Source organism: Temnothorax americanus, unplaced genomic scaffold (assembly GCF_048541705.1).
Source record: "Temnothorax americanus isolate GAGA-0224 unplaced genomic scaffold, ASM4854170v1 Scaffold2, whole genome shotgun sequence".
Classification (NCBI taxonomy): domain Eukaryota; kingdom Metazoa; phylum Arthropoda; class Insecta; order Hymenoptera; family Formicidae; genus Temnothorax; species Temnothorax americanus.
This window is the reverse complement of record NW_027509338.1, coordinates 7,137,822-7,161,353: the sequence shown is the minus strand read 5'-3', so window position 1 is coordinate 7,161,353 and position 23,532 is coordinate 7,137,822. Positions and strand designations below refer to the sequence as shown.

At 32.1% G+C, this 23,532-nt stretch overlaps 3 protein-coding genes across 9 annotated transcripts in view; all 3 read left to right on the top strand.

The window, feature by feature from the left end:
* Window positions 1-13,540, top strand: part of LOC143897208 (protein kinase C-binding protein NELL1) — a 75,154-nt gene extending 61,614 nt beyond the window's left edge. For all 4 annotated transcript variants that reach the window (XM_077405658.1, XM_077405657.1, XM_077405655.1 and 1 more), the window contains one exon: window positions 545-13,540. In XM_077405658.1, coding sequence (XP_077261784.1) covers window positions 545-1,373 — 829 coding nt within the window. In that variant the 3' untranslated portion in view covers window positions 1,374-13,540. The remainder of the gene's footprint in view (window positions 1-544) is intronic.
* A 1,371-nt stretch (window positions 13,541-14,911) lies between these two features.
* LOC143896951 (uncharacterized) lies at window positions 14,912-17,888 on the top strand. 2 transcript variants are annotated; one of them, XM_077405144.1, is made up of 6 exons: window positions 14,916-15,310; window positions 15,744-15,904; window positions 16,546-16,680; window positions 16,852-17,059; window positions 17,257-17,401; window positions 17,596-17,888. In XM_077405144.1, exons 1-6 carry the CDS (start codon window positions 15,220-15,222, stop codon window positions 17,783-17,785), a joined length of 930 nt encoding a protein of 309 aa, XP_077261270.1. In that variant the 5' UTR covers window positions 14,916-15,219; the 3' UTR covers window positions 17,786-17,888. The 2 variants fall into 2 exon arrangements, with proteins under 2 accessions (XP_077261271.1, XP_077261270.1); XM_077405145.1 differs by lacking the exon at window positions 16,546-16,680 and having other exon boundaries at window positions 14,912-15,310.
* Window positions 17,889-18,057: 169 nt separating this feature from the next.
* Window positions 18,058-23,325, top strand: LOC143896950 (mitochondrial amidoxime-reducing component 1). 3 transcript variants are annotated; one of them, XM_077405141.1, is made up of 7 exons: window positions 18,058-19,084; window positions 19,647-19,751; window positions 20,331-20,557; window positions 21,034-21,285; window positions 21,374-21,506; window positions 22,016-22,221; window positions 22,515-23,324. In XM_077405141.1, exons 2-7 carry the CDS (start codon window positions 19,743-19,745, stop codon window positions 22,702-22,704), a joined length of 1,017 nt encoding a protein of 338 aa, XP_077261267.1. In that variant the 5' UTR covers window positions 18,058-19,084; window positions 19,647-19,742; the 3' UTR covers window positions 22,705-23,324. The 3 variants fall into 3 exon arrangements, with proteins under 3 accessions (XP_077261267.1, XP_077261266.1, XP_077261269.1); XM_077405140.1 differs by having other exon boundaries at window positions 19,446-19,751; XM_077405143.1 differs by having other exon boundaries at window positions 18,058-19,751; window positions 20,360-20,557; window positions 22,515-23,325.
* Window positions 23,326-23,532: the final 207 nt, after the last annotated feature.

Sequence of the window (23,532 nt, the reverse complement as noted above, 5' to 3'; positions counted from 1 at the left end):
ATTTGTTATTAAAATAAAAATTCTTGAACACGTATGTAAGAAAAACATAAAGAATGGCACTTATTGGAAAAAGAATTGATGAAATATAATCTGATCTATTGATAAAATTTTTAATATATTGCAAAAGTTACAAGGAATGGGTTAATTATGAATTTTATGATTCAAAAGTTTCTTTTTTTGTGCGAATATTAGAATGGAAAAGACTTCTTTTTTTGTTAGAAGCTAATTCAGATTAGCATAAAACGCATTGATATTGTAATACCGCAAAGAATAATTTCAAATAGGAATCAAGAAATATTCAGTTTTTTTATACTGTATATATAATACACGATCGGAAAGCAATTTCACACTCATGTCGTTTCATATAATTGCATTTTTCACTTTTGATGTATGTCATTCTTACGACGGTACCGCGTGCTCTCGTGAATCACGTTGGCCAAAACTTTCCAATCCGAAGTCGACGGACCAAGTCGACAATTACGAACAAAAAGCGCTTGATTCTCTCCGCCGTGGCTAACCCAGTCTCCCACGAACCTCTCCGTAGGACGGGCAGCTTTGCTGCAGCTACGATTACGGCTGCGCTGGCGATCTGGGCGACGACAAGCAGCAACATTCTCCAGTCGCTGTTCCTGAGCCTCTCGTACGCCATCCACCAGACCCTGCGGTCCAGTCGCTGGTCAACGGTGCACCGGAAGCAGCTCTACCAGCGGTCATCGGCACCCCCGGCACCATACGCACCATCACCACCGTCATCACCACCTCCGTCGCGAGCACCACTTCCCCCGTCTCGTCGCCCTCGCACTACTCGTCATCCTCCAGCATCAGCAACGACAACCCCCACGATCTCGGGCAAGGTTACGCAACGGGCTCGCACATCTCGGTCATGTCGCAGGCCCAGCAAACAGACATGGCCTATCATGCCGCCAGATCGCAGCAACAGCAGCATCAGCAGCAAGCGTCGCCGACCACGAGACACCAACAGTACGTCGAAGGCTCGACGACGTCGTCGACGACATCAGAACGGTCCGCGGCGCCGTCGGCGACGACGGCGAGAACGCCGTCCGCGACGTACATTGGCGGCAGGTCGACGACGTCGCGACGCGGCCCGCCGTCGAACACCGTCAATAATCGCGGCGGTGCCGCCATCGCCTTTTCCTCTTCCTCGTCGTCGTCGTCGCCGACTCTCGCAGTGGCCCTGGCAACCTCAACGATCGAGGAACCTGATCTACCACCCGCGAGCGTCCCCACGCAAATTCGCCAGCTGGTTAACCGCCGTCGGCCAGCTGGTTGGTCGCCAGCTACTGTCAAAGACAGAAGGAAATCTATGGTTCTTGACAGCGCCACTTGAGGGCCGTGGATCTAGAGGAAGATAGAAAAGAACGAACCCGACACACTTGGCAAGGCATTCCAGACGGGAAACCCGAAGGGTCTCCCGGTCGTCCGACGCGCGGTTGCCCGTCTATTATATCGTCGACGAAAAAGGGGAAAACGAGACCGACAGTTCGCGAAGAGCAGAAACGGGATTGTTGGCGGTACGGCCGATGTTTGCGGAGGATCGGCGTCGCCCGCGTTGCCACGAGGAAGATTCGTTCCTCTTTCTGGAGGAATTCCTGTTTCCGGAATTCGTGTTTGGCAATTCCGAAGCATAACGGTCAATACTTAATCAACGGAGCTAGATCGACGATCGCGTCGCTGACCTCGGCCCTAGTCCCGCTAGGCTCCAGGTTCTAAACGCTAAGATCTAGATCATCGATACTGTCAAACCTCGTCTCGTTTGCGGGTGAGATCAACGTAGTCGTTATTGACATTCGAACCTAGAACAGAAGCCGCGGGCCGGGCTTATGGCTGAGAGCGCGTATGCGTCCAGGACGTTCGCTTTTCCGCTTGAATCGCTCGCTCGAGCCGCGGTGGCCTTCGCCTTTGGTCGCCGTCATCAGACGAGCGTCGAGACGCGACGCTAATCGTTCTTCGAGAGATAATCGGTGCGGGAATAAATTTTAGAATCAACATCAAGAGTTTGCGCACGACGATCAACTTGCAAAATATTAAATATGATGTAGATGTATAACAGCCTGTGGTTCTACCGAGCTAAAAATGCAGGTTAATCTAAATTGATTTCGTTTGTAAACTTCCGCTGAAAGCGATATTGTCCACATATTGATTCCTCACAAAACTTGTTTGTAACTTCTTAAAGCACATTACATATATAAAAAGAGCACTTTATATTGTTGATACGAATAAATTAGAATTAATAAGTTAAAGTATTTAAATAAGAGTGAATATAAGAGTGTACACATCCAAGAGTTGAAGGCTATTTTTTGTGAATCTTCTATGAGATGTGTCACGTAATATGCAATTCAAAAACGAACGAAATTTGCTTATAATGATTGTTTTCCTTACATAAACTCTGCGACGATCACAATGGAACGACCGTAAAACTGTTATTTAAGGAAAAAAACTATCACAAGCTTACTAATTTACGTATAAAAAGTACTGCATATTTTGCAATTCGTATTTTTACGATTAAATCATACCAAGCGTAAACAATGTATCGTCGTATTTTCACGTAATTATCAAAATTGCAACAAGACGCATAAACTCAATAAATCACGTAATGTACGACTATCAAGTAGGTGTCATAAATAATTGCGTATAGCTATAGAACATTTCTGAATACTCCAAACAGAAACGTCTCGAATTCACACGAATTGATAGATTCGTAGTAACTATTTGATGATGTTGATCTTCAGCACCGATTATCGATCGAAGCAGCGCGTCCTTCGTGGATGATCGAGCATGATCGAGCGAACCGAGAGCGCAGATTCGCTTTCGCAGAAAAAGCTCCTTTCGCGTATTTGATTGAACAAGTAGCGCACAATATTTGGGCCTTATAAAGTAAATTGTTGATGTTCCGCTAAACCACATAAACACTTGTATGTATGTATGTACGTAAACGATGGCAAAGCAGGGGCGATATATATGTTTGTCGTAAGGAATTGATCCCCGACGGAGGGGAGGAGACACACAATAATGTATGTTATATGTATATATTATATGTGTATTATATACATATAATATACATATAAAGAGAAGTAAAAAAACGTATGTATTATATTATACCGTGTACTATATATGAGTAATTCCCGCGAATCCATCGATATCTCCAACCGAATGCACTGACTATGTCAATCGTTAAACGCCAATGATAACGCGGGTGGCTCTATTACGCTAGAAATATCCACTATGGAGGATCATATCTCGTGACAATATAAGCGATATGAGGCCCCGGAACATATACAATCATTGTAGCGTGCGTATCCGGCGATAAAAAAAAATAGTTACGCTTGCGTGGGAGAGTACGTTAAGGGTAATAGGGTAGATCGCGATCTTTAAACCCAAAGAGAAATTCAGTCTATCTTCTGAGGATTCGGCTTAATCCGATTCCCACGTTTATCCTTAGTCATCCTATGCAGGAAACGGACCTATGCTCGATTTACGGCTCTTGAATGAGGTGTCGGAATGCGCCACCGAGAGGCAGAGTAGCTTTCTAACTCACAGTATTAGCAATAAAAGAATTTCTAGCATCGTTACGTGGTACAATTGTTCACCATCGAGGTATCGAATTAAGAGTGGTGGTAAGTAACAATTAAACGACACAACACAGTTTAGTTCTTATATCATAGTTGTTTCTACGGAATAATGTCAATTGAAAAAGCGAATTTTGTAGATATATTGCATACTGTAGTTAAAAGGCCATCGTAGAAAGATCGGGCCCTTGTGGCCCTTCCTATGTCCTCACACGAGGTAAAAAATCAAGTATGTCCGCTACTCCGACGTTTCCAAACGACGGAAGGCTAAGCCTAGACTTTTCCTACGTGCATTTTGCGATCCGTGAAATGCGCGAAATCAACGGATTTTAACCTCTTGTCCGCGCTGTATAATTAAGCTCTCTCGGTGCTAAGTTCCGCAGAAAGACTGCCGTACTTCAGCATTTCGCCCGTTCGCAAAGTGTGCATTTGTAATAGAGTTGGTTCTTGCAGAGTTAAGCGTAAGGTAATTTTTCGTAGCAAAACGCGCGTGCGTGTGAATTGAATTCACGATATAGATATACGATGAATATTCCCCTGGAAAAAACTTAATTTGTTATCGCTATTTATTTAATATAACGAGTTAATGAGAGAGATAATTATATATATATATATATACCGAGTCTCTGAAAAAAATATCATTTTGCGTTCTCTTTCTTTCTTTCAGCAACTCGTCATTAATATGTTATTGACTGCCGCATCATTTTACACATTCACAGATCTCAGAGCAACCAAAAGCCCTAAACACGAACATCCACGATTCACATCAACGCGTAAACGCGAGCTGGTTATTGACGTCGTCGTAGACACTATATCTAATAGACTTTCGAAATTATCACAATAATTCGAGCGTAGCGCCTATTTGCAACTCGCCTACGAGCAATAGCCTAAGCGATCTTAATTATTAATCGAGATAATCAAGAAACGCGAGAACAGGCGAGAACACAACCCCACCTAATTTTAGAAATTACGTCTTAGCTGTAATCGCATAAAGAAGGGCCTAGCTAAACGTAATCATTTAACTTTGAACTCCTGTCAGTCAGATACCGAACGATCAAAACCGGACGTGTGCCGGTATGAACGATTCTTTATCTCGCTCAACCCTACATGACCACTACAACTACATTCCTCCTTGACTAACAATAAATAGGCACTAATGAGAGAGAAACATATATATATATAAATAAATAAATGAATATGCATATGTAGTCGCTCTATCACTTACGTCGTTCCTTTTTGCAAATTCTTTGACCAACTTAAAATAGCTCGTATATTTTGACTACTATCATTAATTACATTTTTAACTAAAAGATTAAAGCGAAGAATATTAATATAACAAGGAATATTCACATATAACATTATATATAAACAAAAATTTTGTCGTCTGAATTATTGTAATTTAAAAATTATTAAATTTACCAAAGATTCGCTGAAAGAAGATACAATAGAGAGAAGCAGGGGATCCTACATATATATATTCATATTATTGTGTATAAATACATATGCAACACACGGAGGATACGTACGAACGTACACATGTATACATGGACACAACGGAGAGAAACGATAGGAGGGAGAGAGTTAATTCGTAATTAAGTAGGACTTAACGAATCTCCACAGGCCGCTATTTACGTTCATTAAAAAGAGAAAAAGGGATCTTGTCGAATCTGAGGACTCAATGTAATTGTTCATTCAATGTGCAATAATTTAATAGTTAACACCACTTAATTTGTAATCGACTATTTGGATCGGAGCGATGTCGTGACCGGACGGACAATTATGTGTGAGGAGAAAAGGACAAGAAAAGATGAGAGATCGGAAAATGTGTCGACATTATTTCTCCGGCTCGAATTTGTCAACTCTATTGTCATTATTTACGAATGAAATAACTAAACATTACAATATATCTATCCAGAGAGCCTTTAAAAAATATAGAAAAGCGCTAAAATCAAACTTCTGTCAGCTGTACGTTATACTCACGACAATACGAAACAATATTGTATGTTTAGAAGTTTGAAAAATGCTGCCAATTTGAAATACGATTTACCATTATCTTGTCAGAGAGAATGTCGTACATCTATCAATATAGATTTTAATTGCTTAAATATATTTTAAATCATTTTAAACCGAGTTTACTTCGTAAAAGTTTAATATAAGGGACCATCATTTGTCGCAATCTTTTATTCGTTAACGTTCAATATTTTGATAACTAAATAAGCTCTTTGTGCAGGTAAAGAATAAAGTAAGCCTTTATCGATTTACATCTTGGAATATTTAACTCATTGTTAATTTAATACTTTGTTTAACAGAAATTATTATTGTTCTTGATACAAGAAAATGTTTCAATTCTCAATGTTTTAATTTTTTATTTTATCTTTCGTTATGTGACATTTAAATACATACTGCGAGTTTTGTATCCTCTGTGTAATTTTTATAACGTGCGATACTATTGCAGAATTCATCGGAACAAATGGTTAGAAACTGGGAACTTAAAATATAATCTTAGAACTATATCAAGTCTAATTGGCGTCCTGAACCAATTCGTCTTTAACTCAATTCTAGCATTACCTGATTTGGTATAATGTCCCCTTGCTTGTGTTCTACGATCTTCTTTTTCTGAACCATCTTAGTTCGCCAAGCTCTTGCTTACAGTTCTAGTTGACTTATTATCAACCAATCAATCAGCTACTTACCTGTAAAATAATTACAAAATAATTAAAACTAAATTATAAAATTATTTTTAAAAAACAAGTCACATTTTACAGTTATGTACATTTATCTTGCAACCATTTTCGTGATTTACGGGAGTTAAAAAATTTACGGGAATATTTCTGAAAGAGAAGAAAAAGATAAAGAAAAAAATCAGGGAGAAATTCGAGCTGAAAGAATATGAGTGACAGCAAGCGACACACGAAACACACATATAGACACACATAGACACGGTTGAAAACTAGAGATGAGCCATTATGTCCCAAAATCAAATTCTTTCGGAATTGGAACAGTCAATGAAAGACTGATAGATTTGTTAGTAGAACAAAATAGAGAATCTCACTCTTTTCAAACTCTCGTATAAGATTTTGCGATGAACCTTTTCAATCGGATGATACGAAATGCATTAAGAGATGAGCCAGTGTCTTAAGAAATAAAACGAAGAAGAAAGTCAGTTTAATTCTTCTTCATTCTTGTTTTATATGTTAAGTAACGGCAAACGTAAAAATATTAGGACAACTTGTCTGCAAACAATAAAACAACTAATCCATATTATAGAATCTCACGGACTTCCATCAGATTCTACTGACAAATCTTACTGACAAATCTTAATGATGGGATATAACGGGTTGTACTCTGCGCCTTAAGCACTTCGTACATGTGCATGAGCAACATAGCGTGATAACGCAGACACGCCGATCTATTGAAAAAGAAGGATTAGGCTAGAAGAAAATGAGAAAAATAATAGTATAATAATAATTATAATAATATAATAACATTATTAATATTATTAATAATAATATAACGATAACGATAAATAACACTGTTATTCTGATTGTATATATAGTCCTGGTAATGTTATAGTACCATATAGGAACGCGCGCGCGACAAATATACATATATTATATATAGTATGTATACATATATGTGTTAATATAATATATACATATATATGTATATATATTATAATTAATTAAATACACCACATACACCAGGGCGCGCACGTGCGCGAAACGATCGATAACGATTAATCATATGCTCTTAGCTATTATACACAAGATAAAAAAATTGAATCGTACGAATTTACGTATGGAGCAAACGATGGGAAAGGGAGAATAGTCAAAGAGGCTCTAAATCATTGCCGGTGTTATGTTATTTCGTATGACGATGTCGTTCGCCTTCCGGCTATTTTCTATGAAAATCGTCTTCTTTCTCGATGAAGCGTTTTTGTTTCAAACGGCGCAATGTAGCCGATGCTTATCACGAAGGGCATAAGTATAATTGATATTTTATACAGAACAATATTTTTTTGCCATAATTTAAATATTTAAGTAATTTGTGCCATAATCAATTATCTTACGTTCTGTTAGAAATTTATAATATCATAGGTCGCTTAATTTTTATTATTATTTCATGATTCATCATATCATCGTTTGACTGCGCAATCGGTTTCCTTCATATCATTGACATATAGTTAAGCATCAATAAACGTAATTTATTAAACATATCAAATAAGTTATTTTACAATACGAATTTAATATCTTAAGACATTAACTTTTTAATATATAATTGGCTTTTATATTGCGATTTTATTTCGTTTAAATATTTTGTTGTTATCTCTCTCTTCGAAGTAAATCCTAATTACAGAAAAAAAATATTTTATTCTTTTTGCCTTATGCCCTTCGAGTAATATTCAATTGTCTACAATTTAAGTAGACATGTGACTTAATATATTATCAATATACGTGTAAGTATAAACGATAAATGATTTTCGAAACGCCAATTTATCGGTGAATGATGGTTGACGATGGAGAACAATAGAATTAAATGATTAGTGCTGCATACTTTATAAAGTCAATAAATTAGTAACACAGAAATCGACCTCTTGTTAAAGAAAGACGTGTATTCGAAACAATATAACTTTGTTCCACGAAGTAAAAGAAATCGAGGGAAATCTTGTCGCCAACACAAAAAGAGACACGAAAAATCTTTTGTACGATTTCGAGATTGTGTGTGTGTGTGTGTGTGTGTGTGTGTGTGTGTGTGTGTGTGTGTGTGTGTGTGTGTGTGTGTGTGCACGCGTGTGTGTGTGTGTTCCTTGTATATAATACTTAATCAAAGGCGAATTTTGTGAAAATTGTACGTGCAAAATCAACAGTTGCTATATACAAACGGCGATAATTATTTCGATTTGTGTATTAGCACGGATGTAATTATTTGGAAAGAAAGAAATTACCATTACACCAGAAAATAATAAAATCATCGATATAAAGTATTCAAAAGTTTAAAAACATCAATCAAACGTTCGAGTCAATTCTATATAACGAATAATAATTTCGATTGTAAACATATACCAAATGTTGACCTCACATAATGAGAATTACACCTGAGAGAGTATGTCGGCCTCTTCAGATTAGCAATTTGTAAATTCATCTAGTAAGGTGATATTTTTAGACAGATAAATCAGGTAGGTAGATCGATAGATAAATCGGTACCTAAAATCAGGACGGCGATAGACAGTCAAATTCACTTATCATAGTGAATTTCTATGTACATAACACATTCATTGTCGCATATTTTGGAGCTTGACCCCTTAAACGGAGTTGACAAATATGCTCTTCACGAACTCAACACCGTATTATGTAAAGAGTCAATAAGATCGTTCCGAAAATTCCTCAATCTACACGAATATGTTTTACATAAAATAATATAATCTTTGGCCGTAGCTTAATCAATGACATAAAAATCAAACGACGAAAATATTTTATTAATCGGTCCACTTTGAAGGTTGGACGGAAGTATAACAAAGATAGATTTTTCCCTCAATGGAATTAAAAATCGGCTTCATAAACAGAAAAGGGGAGGGAGAGAGAGAGAGAGGGAGAGAGAGAGAGAGAGAGAGAGAGAGAGAGAGAGAGAGAGAGAGAGAGAGAGAGAGAGAGAGAGAGAGAGAGAGAGGGGATACGTTTCAAGGGGAAAATTGATCCGTTCGCCTTTCACCTTACGGTGATGAACTCGAGTCATTTGTGCAGCCTAGTGAAAGCTTTACGCGTGCCTCATACGATCAACATTACTATCAGTGCAAGAATTATATTACTGACTGGTTTCTATTTAATGACACAAGTCGACACAAACATCGTTCTATCTTTCTTGGCATTTAATGAGTAATAAAAACAGACGAGTCTTGTGTGTCAGTAAATGAAAACCACTATGATTACGAAATAAGCTTTACGCGATCGGTAACAGCCTCGATAATCAAGATTGTCAAGACTGTTGAGCATTGACAGTAATCGAAAGCGTTCGAAATTTCGTAGCTCTATTTAATATTAAAAGATATACTGTTACGTTTGATTAATAGTATGCCTAATCAATACCACAAACAACTACTACAACGACTACCAGTAAGCGCTTGTTGTGCAATTCAAAGAGATCAACTATCGAGAACTACTATTCCTCGTTCACTTTTCTATCACCTTCACATTGTCTAAGACAGAAAACTAATGGAAGTTGCTCTCATTATCCTGACAAAGTGGGGAATGATCGTGTCTTCTATTATACGGGAAGACTATACTTACAAGGGACATTGTTCAATTTGTCCAATTGTGTTTCCTTACAATATGTTATTAAACATTTAAGAGATTCTGTCCTTTCCTTACGCATGCCTAATTACAAGCTTAAAAGGCGAAATAACCTTCTAAAATTTCAAAGCTAAGATCCTTTTTTGACACAATATATTTGTGAATTTATTTACTTCGTTGAAAAAATTTAGATTAAAATTTGTTTAGTTTTGATCGAAAAGCCAAAAAGAATTATAAAATTATTATTCCGTGTTGATTTCTAATTTTTATCTCTCTGTTTTCCCAAAATTATTTATATATTATTAGAAGAATAATATAGTACTTTTAATTACGAAGCTAGCTCAAACAAGTTGATTACATATTTTTCGAAGAATAGGATATCGCAAAAAGATAACTCTTTGTAAATATTGCTGATGATAACAATCACTGTACGAAATCTAGTATGATGCCATATAAGTGCATCATGAATTATCGCAACTCTAATAACATGATTTGTTGCGGTGAAGTAATCGGCAAAAATTATATTTCAGACGAAATTCATATAACATTAGAATAAGCGTTGAATTAATGTATCGCTTTTGAATAATTTTACATATAACAATTTATTAGATATATATTAATAAATTATACACGTAAAATAAGTAAATTGCTTTTGCAATTAAAACTGTTATAACTTTTTTCTAATAAAGTTAATATATTTTGGAAAAACACAAATGATATTTTCTATAAAAAAAACACGAGACAAAAATTTTGTTATTTATTTGACTTTACGGTTAAAACTAAACAACACTGTTCTAAAACATTTTCGATTTAATAAATAGCATCAAAAATATCTCACCAGAAGATTTTAGTTTCAAAATTTTAGAAGAGATTACTTCAAACTTAAACTTAATTGAACATAAAAAAAATCTCTGGAAGTATCTCTTGGATCTTCATATTTAATAACATTTTCACTTATTTATTATTTAATAACATATTTCACAGATAGAAAAATTGCCGTTGGACATTTAGATAATGTCTCTTGTTGATAGTAATTGGCATTATCATCACTGCCGGGACTAATATACCGCTTATCGTGTTAAGTTACATTAGAACATCAATCAAAGTACAAGATCGCCTCGGAGATTTCCTCGGAAAAAATTATAAAGCAGATTATTAAAATGTAATATTGTTTCCTGCACAAATATTCCGCTATCGCGTACTTCATTGTCCCTTGCGGAATTAAATCCGCAAGTAGAATTGAGTTAATAAATGTTCAATTTTTTATAAATAATAATCAATACGTATGAGTACAAATTAAGCATTCAAATATCATTTTAAATTATGATAATTTCTATACTTTCTACGTAACAAACTAAAAAAAAAAAAATTCAATTATTCAATGATCATTGCTAGCTCAACTGTAAAAATGAATAGAGTGATTCGTATATCGAGTGAACATGATTACGGCCAATTAGCGCGCGAGCTTTATCCAAGTTACTTGTATCTGTGCAACTATTTCAAATCTTTTGATATTTCTGTGTGTGTATTATGTTCTCTATAATTAAATTAAATCTCCAGAATGCGCAATGGATATAATTTCATTTAACATTTAATTTAGGAGGACGATCACATTTACATTTCTGTTAAGATAATTATATTATAATGTAAATGTTAAAAATGCGTGTATCTAAAATGTCATAACTATCCGAACTCAAGTGCGAACTCAACTGCGAAGATCAATATATTCAGTACAAGTTTTGCGTAAGTCAATGATAAATTTTTGACCGATCGTTCCAGGGATTATAGAGATATATATAATGTAATATATTTAGATTAATAATACATAATTTTATTTAAATATTGAGAAAAATCTGTCATGCGAACCCTCAAGAACAAATGGTGCGCGCATTGTTGTGTTCTAGTCTGTATACTATATCAAATATGTATCGTTGTCATCTTTATACGACCATCGCGACGATTACCTATAATCATGATTATCATGGATAATCATATAAATAAAAACAAAGCGAAGATATACTCAGAAAGAAACTATGTCACTCTTATACAGATGCACTTTAACTCGATAATGTCGGCAAGAGGAAGAGAAAAAGCTGACGTCATTCGAAAATGTCTCGATAAATTTAACATTATGCTTGGAAATATAATAGGAAAGTTTGCTTAAAGAAAATTAGGAGTATAAATAATTTCGTAAGAGTTAGATTAATAATTTTCCGTATAATCGAAACCAAAATTAAATTAAATTGTCATCAATAATTATAGCTTATAAATCTTAAATTAAATTATTTAATTAAAGATAATTTGTACATATAACAAAAATGTTGTTCGTTATCGAGATTCAAGAATAATGCGATATTCATATAATTTGCGATTACGTGACGAAATGATTCTTACGCTCACATGAGTAACATGAATTTGTCGGCCACAGTTGATGGTCGACCTTGTCGACAATTGTCCGTCATATCATCAATGCAAGGCTTTATCAGAGTTAACCGATCTCAAGCCTCCTCCCTTCTCCCATCTCTCCCTACGTCGCACGAGTCTCTTCGGGCAAACAAAATGTCCTTGGCCGGCTTGGGATGTTACAAATTGCATTTACATAAAACAATTATCGGGCTTGACGCGCGCTGGGGAGGTAATTTATGAAAGATATACTTATAAATTGTGCAGATTCACAAAACATTGGAAATCGTAGCGTTTTGTGAAAAAGCGTGTCGTAATCGTCGTCAATTGATGGAAACAAAAATGATCGCTGATTTAAATTCGCCGCTACTTTTCAATTTAATTTTTATTTTATCGTTACCGTTTTACCGATTACAAACATGTGCGCTATTTCTTAGTGATTAAGTACGACATATCAGAATTAATAATATTTCCACATTATAGTCGCTTTTGATGATACAATATGTTATTTATGCACGTGATACATATTGATTTTGTCCCCTAATAATTTAAAAAGACTTAAGATAATATTCTAACTTCATTATTTTTAATTTTTCTTTTGAATAATATTTAATACAATATTATTAACTATTAATATATGGTCACTTCTAGAAATATATCAATAAAGACTCGTTTTTTGCAAGAGATATTTTATTACGTAATAAGAATATCCAAAGTATAATTTACAGAATGCATTATCCGTCAATTACGGCGACGTTCTCCACGCTTCCACGCTTGTTGCGCGACGAATGTTTCTATGTACGTGTACAATGTTAACCCGATAGCCTACGAATTGCTGTGCGGCGAATCGCGCCGTGTAGGAATATAATGGGGTTCATCTCTTGTCTAGTCAGGGTTATGGATAAACAAATTTGTCACTTAGTCATTTCACTTTTATCGCTGTGAATACGTAAGATATCGTTTTTTTATTGTTCGTCAAGAGCCCGAGCGAGCGGACGAAATTGATGATGATTTCCATACGTCGAAAGACGACGAGAACGATGATTAAACGTATGATGCGATTGTCCATATTAATGTATCGCCATTGATTGCTATTATTATTACTTGTCATTATTATTATCGATTACCGATTATTATGATTACGATTATTATTACTGATTATTAGTTACTATCACTACAGCTATATAATACCTTTGTAAATGAGAATCAAGACACACTGAGGGCTAGGGAAAAGAGAAACTTAATAAATTGAAATTCTATTAACCCAAAGGCGTTCGATTGTTATTTACGCCTAATATTTTATCCCCAGAACATGACTCAAGAAATCGAGGGATGAAGAAGTAAAAAGATGAAAGGTAAGTTGCATGCTAGTATTGTATGAGCTACGATTGAAATTATTTGCAAATAATTTTTTAAATTATTTATAATTAGAAGTATTTAAGATACAGCAGGTCAATTCTCGTGAAAATTTATTATTATCGTTTGTAATCTATGTAAACCATTTCGACCTAATATATAATTTTCGCCTTACGGCTTTCTATACTGATTTACATAGATCGTGTCCCTGCTTATGCATGTCAGTTTTAAGATACATCGCTGCAAAACGGCGGATGTATTATACGACATTGGTTCTTTGTGCGAAGACCTTTAAAAATTCTCCGAAATAATTTAAAATTCTAATTTGTGCGTTGATATCCGAAGAATTAAAATATAAGTATGTATGTTGAAACGCGACATATTCGTTAGTCGTTCGATTGTCGAAAAACTCGTCAAAGCTGCAATGTGGTATTGTTCGACTGATAATGTCGACATTATCGGTACATACTTATATTTTAATTCTTCGGATATCAACGCACAAATTATTTTTTAGATGTGGCGTAGTTTAGGCATTATGCTGAACTAATAAATAATTTGTATCCATACGCTTGAAAAGAACCGAAATAACGGTCGAAACGTAGCGTTTCAAATAAATTTAGCCATGCAGTTGGGTCGAGTAAACGACACTTACGCTGATTTTTTCAATATACACTGGCGATTTAAAATTCTCATTTGGTTGTTTCTATAATAGTTCTTTAAACGTTATTTTATCGGAAAAGAAACGTTCCATCACACACAAACGTTTTTCGAATGGACATTTTTACTAATGAAAAATGTTTCTAAAAATCGGTTATAAAACGTTTCGGAAAAATGCTTATAAAACATTTCTGAAACGTGTATGTGCTACCTGGGATACATATGTATACATATTTTCTTGTATACGCAAGTATGTATATTGCGTTTATATGGAAATTTGCGTTACAAGTAATTAACAGCAAAAATTATCAGCAATTGTATTATGAGCTATAAAAATTTAACAAGTAAAAAATTTTATGTTGGAAGAACATTGTGAATGTCCGAGATTTGCTGTTATCATTATATCAATATAATTTTTATCAATGGATACATATATCATCAAATTAATGTATTTGTTGATAACGCTGTTGATATAATGATAATAAATAGATCCAATATTTCTCTCACACGATTATGATCTTTCTACGTGTCCTCTCGTTCATTATAGCAATTCACATCTTCCACAGCATGCGCTGTTGGAGCATGCGCAAAGTAATAACTCGACTTAACTCGCGAGATTCAGATTATCGTTGGTGACGTCAAGAATATATCTACGTCGCGCATGTCGCAGACATAAATAACGCAAAAGTTGTATAAGTGTTCGTATAGACTTGGTCGTCAACGATGTTATCGAAAACACTCAGTATTGTAACTCGTATTCTTGCCATTTGCAAGGTTCACAATACATCGGTTAGATAGTGTGACAGTTCTTAAAAGTAGCCTCTGAAAGTTTGACCGTCCAGGAAGTCTCGCATCGTTGAGAGAATAGGATTAGGACCGCCACTTGAATTAGTACTTTAAGATCAAACGAGTTTACAAGACAACCTATCATGTCTAAAACCAAGGATATTACCAAGTTCTCGGCTGAACAATTGCGGGAGTTTCTAATGTCGTTCGACACAGTGATGTGCGACATTGACGGTGGGCAATAAAATTCTATTTTTCATAATGTTTAAATAAATTTGTGTGTGTGCAAATTGTAGAAACGTTTTAGAATGTATTTACGTTAATTTATAAGCCATTGATTTTTAGAAAATTATTAAAAATTAGAAAACTAAGAATTTTTTGATGGAAAATATGGCTACCGACTGATGCATTATGCAGATTTTTGGAAAATTGATATATTTAAATTGATAATACATTTATAAAAATACCAGATATTTTACAAAAATATATAAAAATACTAAATATTTGTAGAACTATATGTAATAGTTTCACAAAATACATTCTGTAATCGGATTTTAGTATCGTTATAATCGTTATATGTACATCTATGCCTGTGAACATATTTTTTCGGATTAAATAAATTATAAATAAATATAATTTCGTAAAATTAACAATATTCATTCTCTAGGAGTTCTATGGCAACTCAATAAACCTATTGAAGGTACTTCTGAGTCTTTAATGAAATTGCAAAACCTAGAAAAACAGGTGTTTCTGGTGACAAATAATAGTACAAAGACATTGGAAAATTATATTGAGAGTGCTCAACATGCCGGTTTAAATTTAAGTTCGGTAAATATTTTAGTATTATTAAAATATTTGATTAGTTTATATATTATTATCACTTTACATTATAAACACATAAATAGTTAAAAAAAAAAAATTATAAAGTTAAATTATATATTCTAATAATAGGAATTATAAAAAAATATAAATTATAGTTTTAAACCACTTCTTATATCACCTAATCAATTTTTTTAAAGACGAGAATAAGAATGAGAAAAAGAAGAATAGAGTATTTTGATGAGAGGATACATTAAAATAAATTATTTCAAAGATTCATGAATAGTCCATTAAGCAAAGTTTGAAAAAAAGTATTAGCGACAAACATCTACAGATTTTTTTGTAGTTTAAAATCAATGTTTCAAATTAGATGTATATAGTCATAATTTAATTTGTCCATCCTGAGACTATTCTTACGCAATGCAAAGCGTAAAAATTTATACTAAATAATTTTTAAATGGTATTTTTTAAATAAATTGATAATAAATACTTAAAAAATAGCTGTCAATTATTAAATTTTAGCAATATATAAATTCTTCATAAAATTAGTCACACATATCAACGCGTAGAACGTAAAATACTAATAGATAATTTACAAAATGTTAAAACCAATGTCATTAAAAACATTATTAATCAGTTGTATTATATAGGATCGCGTAATCAACACCATAAAATTAATTATTTGGTACTTAAAAAAGATTAATTTTTGCGACGAAGTATTCGCTATCGTTTCGGATATATCTCAGAAAATGTTAAGAGAGGCAGGAATACGATTAACAGAGCAAGTAAGTAAGTAAGTAAATAAATAAATTGTGCTCCCATCTTTTCTATAAACTCTTTCAAAAGAATGAGTTCCATGCAAATAACGCTAAAATATTGTAGAAGTTAATTTGTCTAGGATTATTTTTTGGTCAATCGTCTATTTTGTCAATTCTGATTAACTTTTTATTTTGCAGCCAAAAGTTTTCCAAACAGATCCAGCTGCAACTTTAAAACAATTGTTGGATCGACCATCCATTAAAGCTGTTATTGTTGATTTTGATGTCAATTGCAATTACTCAATGCTAGCATTAGCTATATCATGCCTCCAACGTAAAGACGTACTGTATATAACAGGAATAACAGAGGAATGGTTACAAGTATCACCTCAAATTAAAATCTTAGGTAAATATTGTTAAACAATAAAAATAATTTTTACACAAATATTTATATTATTATCAATGTATAAATTATAAATAAAATACAATAAGTGTATTTAACAGAGAAAAGAATTATATACGAATCAATGTATAATATATTTAAATACTTTTTTTAAATTGATAGAAAAAGAAAAGAAGAATACCACGTTTTCTCATCCTCAGGTCCTGGACCATTGATAAACCTTATCAGCACGCAGAGCGGAAAAAAACCAATTTCATGTGGCAAACCTAGTCAAAATTTAAAAGATTATATTTTAGACAAATGCAACGTGACGGATCCACAAAGATGTTTGTTCATCGGTGACACGTGAGTGAAAATTACGACAAAATATGCTTACTTCGTCTGTTTACTTCAAATTTTTATAAGTATTTAATTTTGAAACTCAATTCATTTTTATAATTATTCAAAATTTATATACTAAAATTATGTCGCATCCATAAAATTATCTTTGAATTTATACTGCAAAAAAATATTTTATTGATTCGGAAATATAAACGTAGGGCTAATCAGGACATGAAGTTTGCCTCGATGTGCGGATTCATAAAGCTTTTTGTCGGCACGGGATACGATACGCTGGAACAGGCACAAAAAGAAGATGATACCTGCCCGGATTACTATCTGCCTAATTTAAATCAACTATTTTCCGCCTATAATGATCCACGACGTATCGCCAACCACAAAAATAGCTAATATTTCATGTTTCGATAGAAAATTAGTTATCGAATCAATGAAAATATAAGTTGCTCAAATCGGCAATGTTATTTACAAATAATTACAAATTATTATAAATACATATAGTTAACATATTGGAATATAATTACTTATACCATAAATATTGAGTAGTATTTTTAACTAGTAATTTTATACATCACATTATTAGAATACTTTATATCGTACTAAATTTTGAACATTGTATCAAAAAGTGGTATAGATAAATTGTATCTTTTCTGTTACAAGTTTTATACGAATAATTTTTTTAGAATAATCGTATTATGCTATATAAAAAATATATAATTATAATATTAAAATGCTGTTAAATTATGTTAACTATATCATTCGTAATAAGGTCTAAAAATTGCCAACACAAGAACATAAAAATAGTGATAAAATAAAACAACTCTATTTTTATTTTTCAATACAATTACCTTTTTTCAGTACATGTTTTAAGGCCCGGTGCCCACGATGCAAGAACTGTGTCCAAGTTTCGGTTTAAGCCAATCAACTAGCAGCTCTTACAGAAAAGTAGCAGTTTCATTAGCTTAAACCGAAACTTGGACACAGTTCTTGCATCGTGGACACCGGGCCTTAAAATGATGAATTAATTTTTCTATACAACTTAAAAAGTATTCTAAATTTTTGTCTTTAAAATGATTTAACACTGCGGAGATCCTTCATCTATATATAAATAAATTCTTTTCCACGCAAATCAGACCTCAACTTTAAAAATAGAAAATAACTAGAAGCTAAGTCAGAGCTGTAAGACGAAAGATTTAGTTCTTGAAAACCATATGATTGAAACAGCCTTTGCAGCAACGGAAATATGCAGCGGCGCATTGTCGTGCATTTTAGAATACGGAACAAATAGGTCGATCTTGTCTCGGCTTCACCGTTATAAGAGTGCAGGTACTAAATTTCAAACACACCATAACTAGAACCTAAAGTAGGGATTCGACGTAGTAGTACCTGACTTTGTATTCGACTTATTCATGGGTCAGAACCTTTTAAATCTTACTACCTAAATAAGTAACAGTTCTCTAAGACTCACGTGTATGTGAAATTCTCTCCATAAAATGTCAATATATCTGAAGATACCGTTAAAATCAATACTTTTACGAAATATTGATAATGTTTACAATTTGCACGAATTTGTGTCTGTAAACCTTCAGAAGTGTTTAGTCGTGCATAATTAACTCATGATAAGGCTGCGTTCCATAACCACGCTCTTAGCGCTGTGAGCGTCCTATAAGCTCTGTCCTTGTTCAACTTTCCGTAAGTAATAACAAAGATAGAACGACGCTTGAGCGTTATGAGTGTGGTTTTGAAACGCAACTATAGTATACATTGTATAGCTATACAATACCGATATGACTTATTGGCGATTACACAAGCTTTATTAAACGAGAAAAGATCTAATAATGTAAAATCCTGTAAAATGCATTTAAAGATCGATGTTTAGATTAAAATCTTCATAAAATAATTGCCAAGCTGTTATAATTTATGTAGATAAGTGTATATCTCTGTAAGCTAAATCTCACTGTCAAAGATATCAAACGTGCTTCACCTTTGTATGACCACCTTTTCATAAGATATAAACAGCAAGAAAAACACCCAGGAAAATAAAATATTACAGACAAAATAGAATAACAAGGACAAACATCCAGTACGAAAATCACATTTATTGTGGAAACATTTATTGTGGAAACTCGACTGATCGAAAAGATATTATCATCAAATATAATAAGATCGTTGAAAGAAAACGAAAAAAGTTTTTACTTTGCTTGTAACCTGTTAATATTATATGTTTGTGAGATTACATACAATAATTTTACAGTACAAATCATATAGAATTTAAAGCGGAAGAGCAGAATGGTTAAAATTAAACTGGCATATTGATAAAATCTATTATTTCCTCCTAATAACCGTTACAATGTCCAAGGTATGTATAGATCATATTTCTACTTTATCTATTTTTCCATGTTTATTTATTTAAAATTTTTTTTATTTTAAATTGTTTATTTATATATATTATAAAACAAAGTGGTTAATACATTTTTGGAAATAATAATTTTACATAGTGCAATATATATATATATATATATATATATATATATATATAAAACTAATTTAAAATAAAATAATATATATCTAATATATTATGTGTATGTGTGTGTATATATATATAAATATTAAAAAATTTACTTGTATAATTTTGCAATAAAGATCGTTTGTTATTTTTTAAAAACATATTTTAATAATAATGTTTAACTATAGCATTTTGAGAGACTTCTTCTCTTTTTTATTCTACTTTTAACAAAAAATAAAAAATTATTTAAAATTAAAAAAAAAATGTATAAAAGAAAGATAGAAAACTGAAAAATCCTTTGAAGGTAGCAAAATATAATATATGTGTAACAGAACTTTTTTTATTAAAAGCTAAAATATCTATCTCATATAGAATAATACAGACAGATCCTAAAGAGCCAACTAATACGTTGTTAATTTAAAACAAATTTAGAAATTTTCAGACCAAATTTTGGTTAATAGGCAATCTGTTAATATACAAGATATTAACGGTCATCCACAATTATTCGATAAAAATTGGGTTAAAATCGGTCATGTTACACAGTTGTATATGTATCCATTAAAATCGGGAGCAAAAATATCCATATCATCTACCAGATGTAATCAATATGGAATGGTCAATTGGAATCAACGAATGCCGAATCTACAAATTTGGGACGGGTTAGTTTAAAATAACGAGGATATTGTTCAAGATGTATAATACATTATTCAATATAATATTTATATATTTGATAATTGATTCAAAGTATTATTTATTATTAAAATTCAATGTTATTAATTTTTGTAAATATAATTAAAGTCTAACTTAATTTTTGAAAGACCGACGCTTTACTGACTCATCATTGTTAAATAAAAGGAAGACATCTGTTTTCCTTATAAAAACTGACTGAAATAGACTAATAATTGCATTTGTTAACAAACATCGGTAGCTTTTGTACAATACTTGAAATCGATAACAGATACTTCGTGTATGACGATTTGTAAGAAAAAGAAAAAATATTGTAATTTAAAATGTTAATACAATATTTATTCACAATAGCGGACGCAAGTGCTTTTATAAAGTGCAATAAAAAGAGTTTATATTACACAATTTATAAAAGTAAAAATAACATCAAACTTTCATTATGCATTGCTAGGATGTTCCTAGTATACAATCAGAAGACTAAAACAATTGCGAACTTTGCGAATTATTGGAAATTGCTTTTGATAAACATAAATGTGAGCGAAACGTTCATGCAATTCAGCGGTATAGGAATAGAGAGTTTAAATATCGATATAAATAAACTGGCCAGAATTTCTTGCAAAGTCTTCTATTATTCATCATGGTATGGCGGCACACCGATAAAACTTAGAGATTGCGGCCCCAAAGCTGCCAAGTGGATAAACGAGTATGTAACAATTTTTAATATATTTTAATGCTCAACATTTATATTATCCGTAAAGAACATTAAATAACCAACAAATTAATATATGTAGGTATTTAGGAACCTCTGATGATCTACGTTTAGTTCAAAGAGACTGTAATCCTTTACTTGAAGAACAAAATTTTATAAGAGAAAATTGGACGGAATACAACATGATATATTCAACTAAGGCGGAAGAAAAGACAGTAATTAATATATGTTTCTAATTATGTTTATTTTATTATTACATGTATTATTTATTAATTAGGATTTTACTATTTTAATTTTATAACTTCCAATTGCCATATGAAACACTACTACCAAAAAGTAAACATCTTCTAGAAAAACGGGCATGTTTCAAAAATAAACTAATTAACTAATTTGCAATTCAAAAGTCAAATTTATAAAAATATATTAAAAACGTTATTTCATCAAATTTTTGTTCTTAGCAATTTATTTGGATCATATTTAATCGTATCAAGCAATAGATAGTACGCATATCTGCAATTATGATAATCAAACAAAATACAAATACATATATATAACTTACAAAAATAAATTAGTGATATAAATAGTAATATAAATAATCACCATTAATAAAATATTTTTTATATAGTTTAGTACTATGTACTAAAAATGTTAATTAGATTTGTTATTCAAAATAATGCCATATAAATATAAAAAATTTTAACCAAGTAATTTCTCTTCATTATAGGAAGCGTTCGCGAATGTAACGCGTTGCGTACTCATGACAACATCTACGTTAGATAAACTACAAAAGGAAGTAATACATGATGATGAACATCATTTGATTCGTCCAAATATTGTTGTTTCGGCATCTTCAATCCCTTATAGCGAAGAAGACTGGGAATGGATCAAGATAAAAGATATAATCATCAGGGTAATAAAACCGGTCCCGAGGTAATAATTACACCCATACATATATTAATTATATATTCCTGATTTCTTTTTATAATCAAATCTCTTACAGATCTAAAATAATTTTACTAAGTTTTGGATTTTACGGTTATAAATCTGATCGACCGTATAACAATTCCATTGATCTAAAAATCTTCTAATCATATTAAAATATATTTTTAGATATAAATTAATAAATTTATATGATTTTAGTTTCTTCGCATTAGTACTGCTGCTACTCTATGCTCAATTAAAACAATTTTTTAAATATGTAGTTTTTATTTCTTTAATTTCAGGTATTTAATAAAACCTTTTGCTCTACGTTTTTTGACCGTCTTTGCCCACGAGTTGTACACAAGAAACAAAGAAGAAGAAACAGCACATTTAGGAGTTTATTGCGCCTTGTTCAGTCCTGGACATTTACAATTAAATGATGACGTATACGTTTATAAGACTGACAAAGGATTATTCAGTTATAATTATTAGTAGTTTTTCGTTTAACATTAGCTCGACGCTCGTTTAATTTTTTTTCTATCTGTTTGTTCTTGCGCTTATACAAATCAAATTAGTGCTTTATTCAATGATTGTTTATATACGCAACTAAACATAATCTTATTTTAATAATTGTTATTACCAGTATCTTATTTTAGTTTTTTCATGCAATTGTCTGCTAATCCAGGTCTTTAAAACAAATATGTAAGATAAAAGGAAGAGAACAAAGAAAGACATTTTAAGATAATTTTGTTCTAAAGGATGGCCATCCTCGCGATCTGAAAATCCTTTCTTCAAATAAACTTTCTTCTCTTTAAATAAACCTTCTTCAAATAAACTCTTTCATTATTTTAATAAAATATCACTACTTTTTAAAATAATATATATAATATACCTTTTCAATTTTCAAAATTAATTTCTTTAGAAATGTGGTTTTCTATGATGAAATTATGCCAGTCATAAAATGTCTCTCTTTGCAATTTTATCTTGTATATTTTTTTTGAAAAATTTAGTTTGATAGACAATTGTATGGGAAAACTAAAGATTATTTTATAATATTTTTTAATTATTTATAAACTTGAATTATTTTATTTAATATATTTCTATATAACAGTTATAAATGTTTAAATTTAAAAAATCAACTCTTCGTTAAAGAAATAATAAAATATAGAACATATAAAAAAATGTATTTATATATATAAAATATAAAAAATATAAAATATATATTAAAAGTTGGCAAAGAAATTATTTGCAGTATAAAAATCGATTTCTTTTTTTCTCAAAAATAATGTATTTACATTTAATATTATAGTTGTATAGTCG

Coding starts and splice junctions, on each gene's coding strand:
- LOC143896951 (XM_077405144.1), top strand. CDS start 15,220: ATGTCTAAAACCAAGGATATTACCAAGTTCTCGGCTGAACAATTGCGG. Junction 15,311..15,743: donor AGTGATGTGCGACATTGACG/GTGGGCAATAAA, acceptor TTCATTCTCTAG/GAGTTCTATGGCAACTCAAT. Junction 17,402..17,595: donor TGTTTGTTCATCGGTGACAC/GTGAGTGAAAAT, acceptor ATATAAACGTAG/GGCTAATCAGGACATGAAGT.
- LOC143896950 (XM_077405141.1), top strand. Junction 21,507..22,015: donor CTAAGGCGGAAGAAAAGACA/GTAATTAATATA, acceptor TCTTCATTATAG/GAAGCGTTCGCGAATGTAAC. Junction 22,222..22,514: donor GTAATAAAACCGGTCCCGAG/GTAATAATTACA, acceptor CTTTAATTTCAG/GTATTTAATAAAACCTTTTG.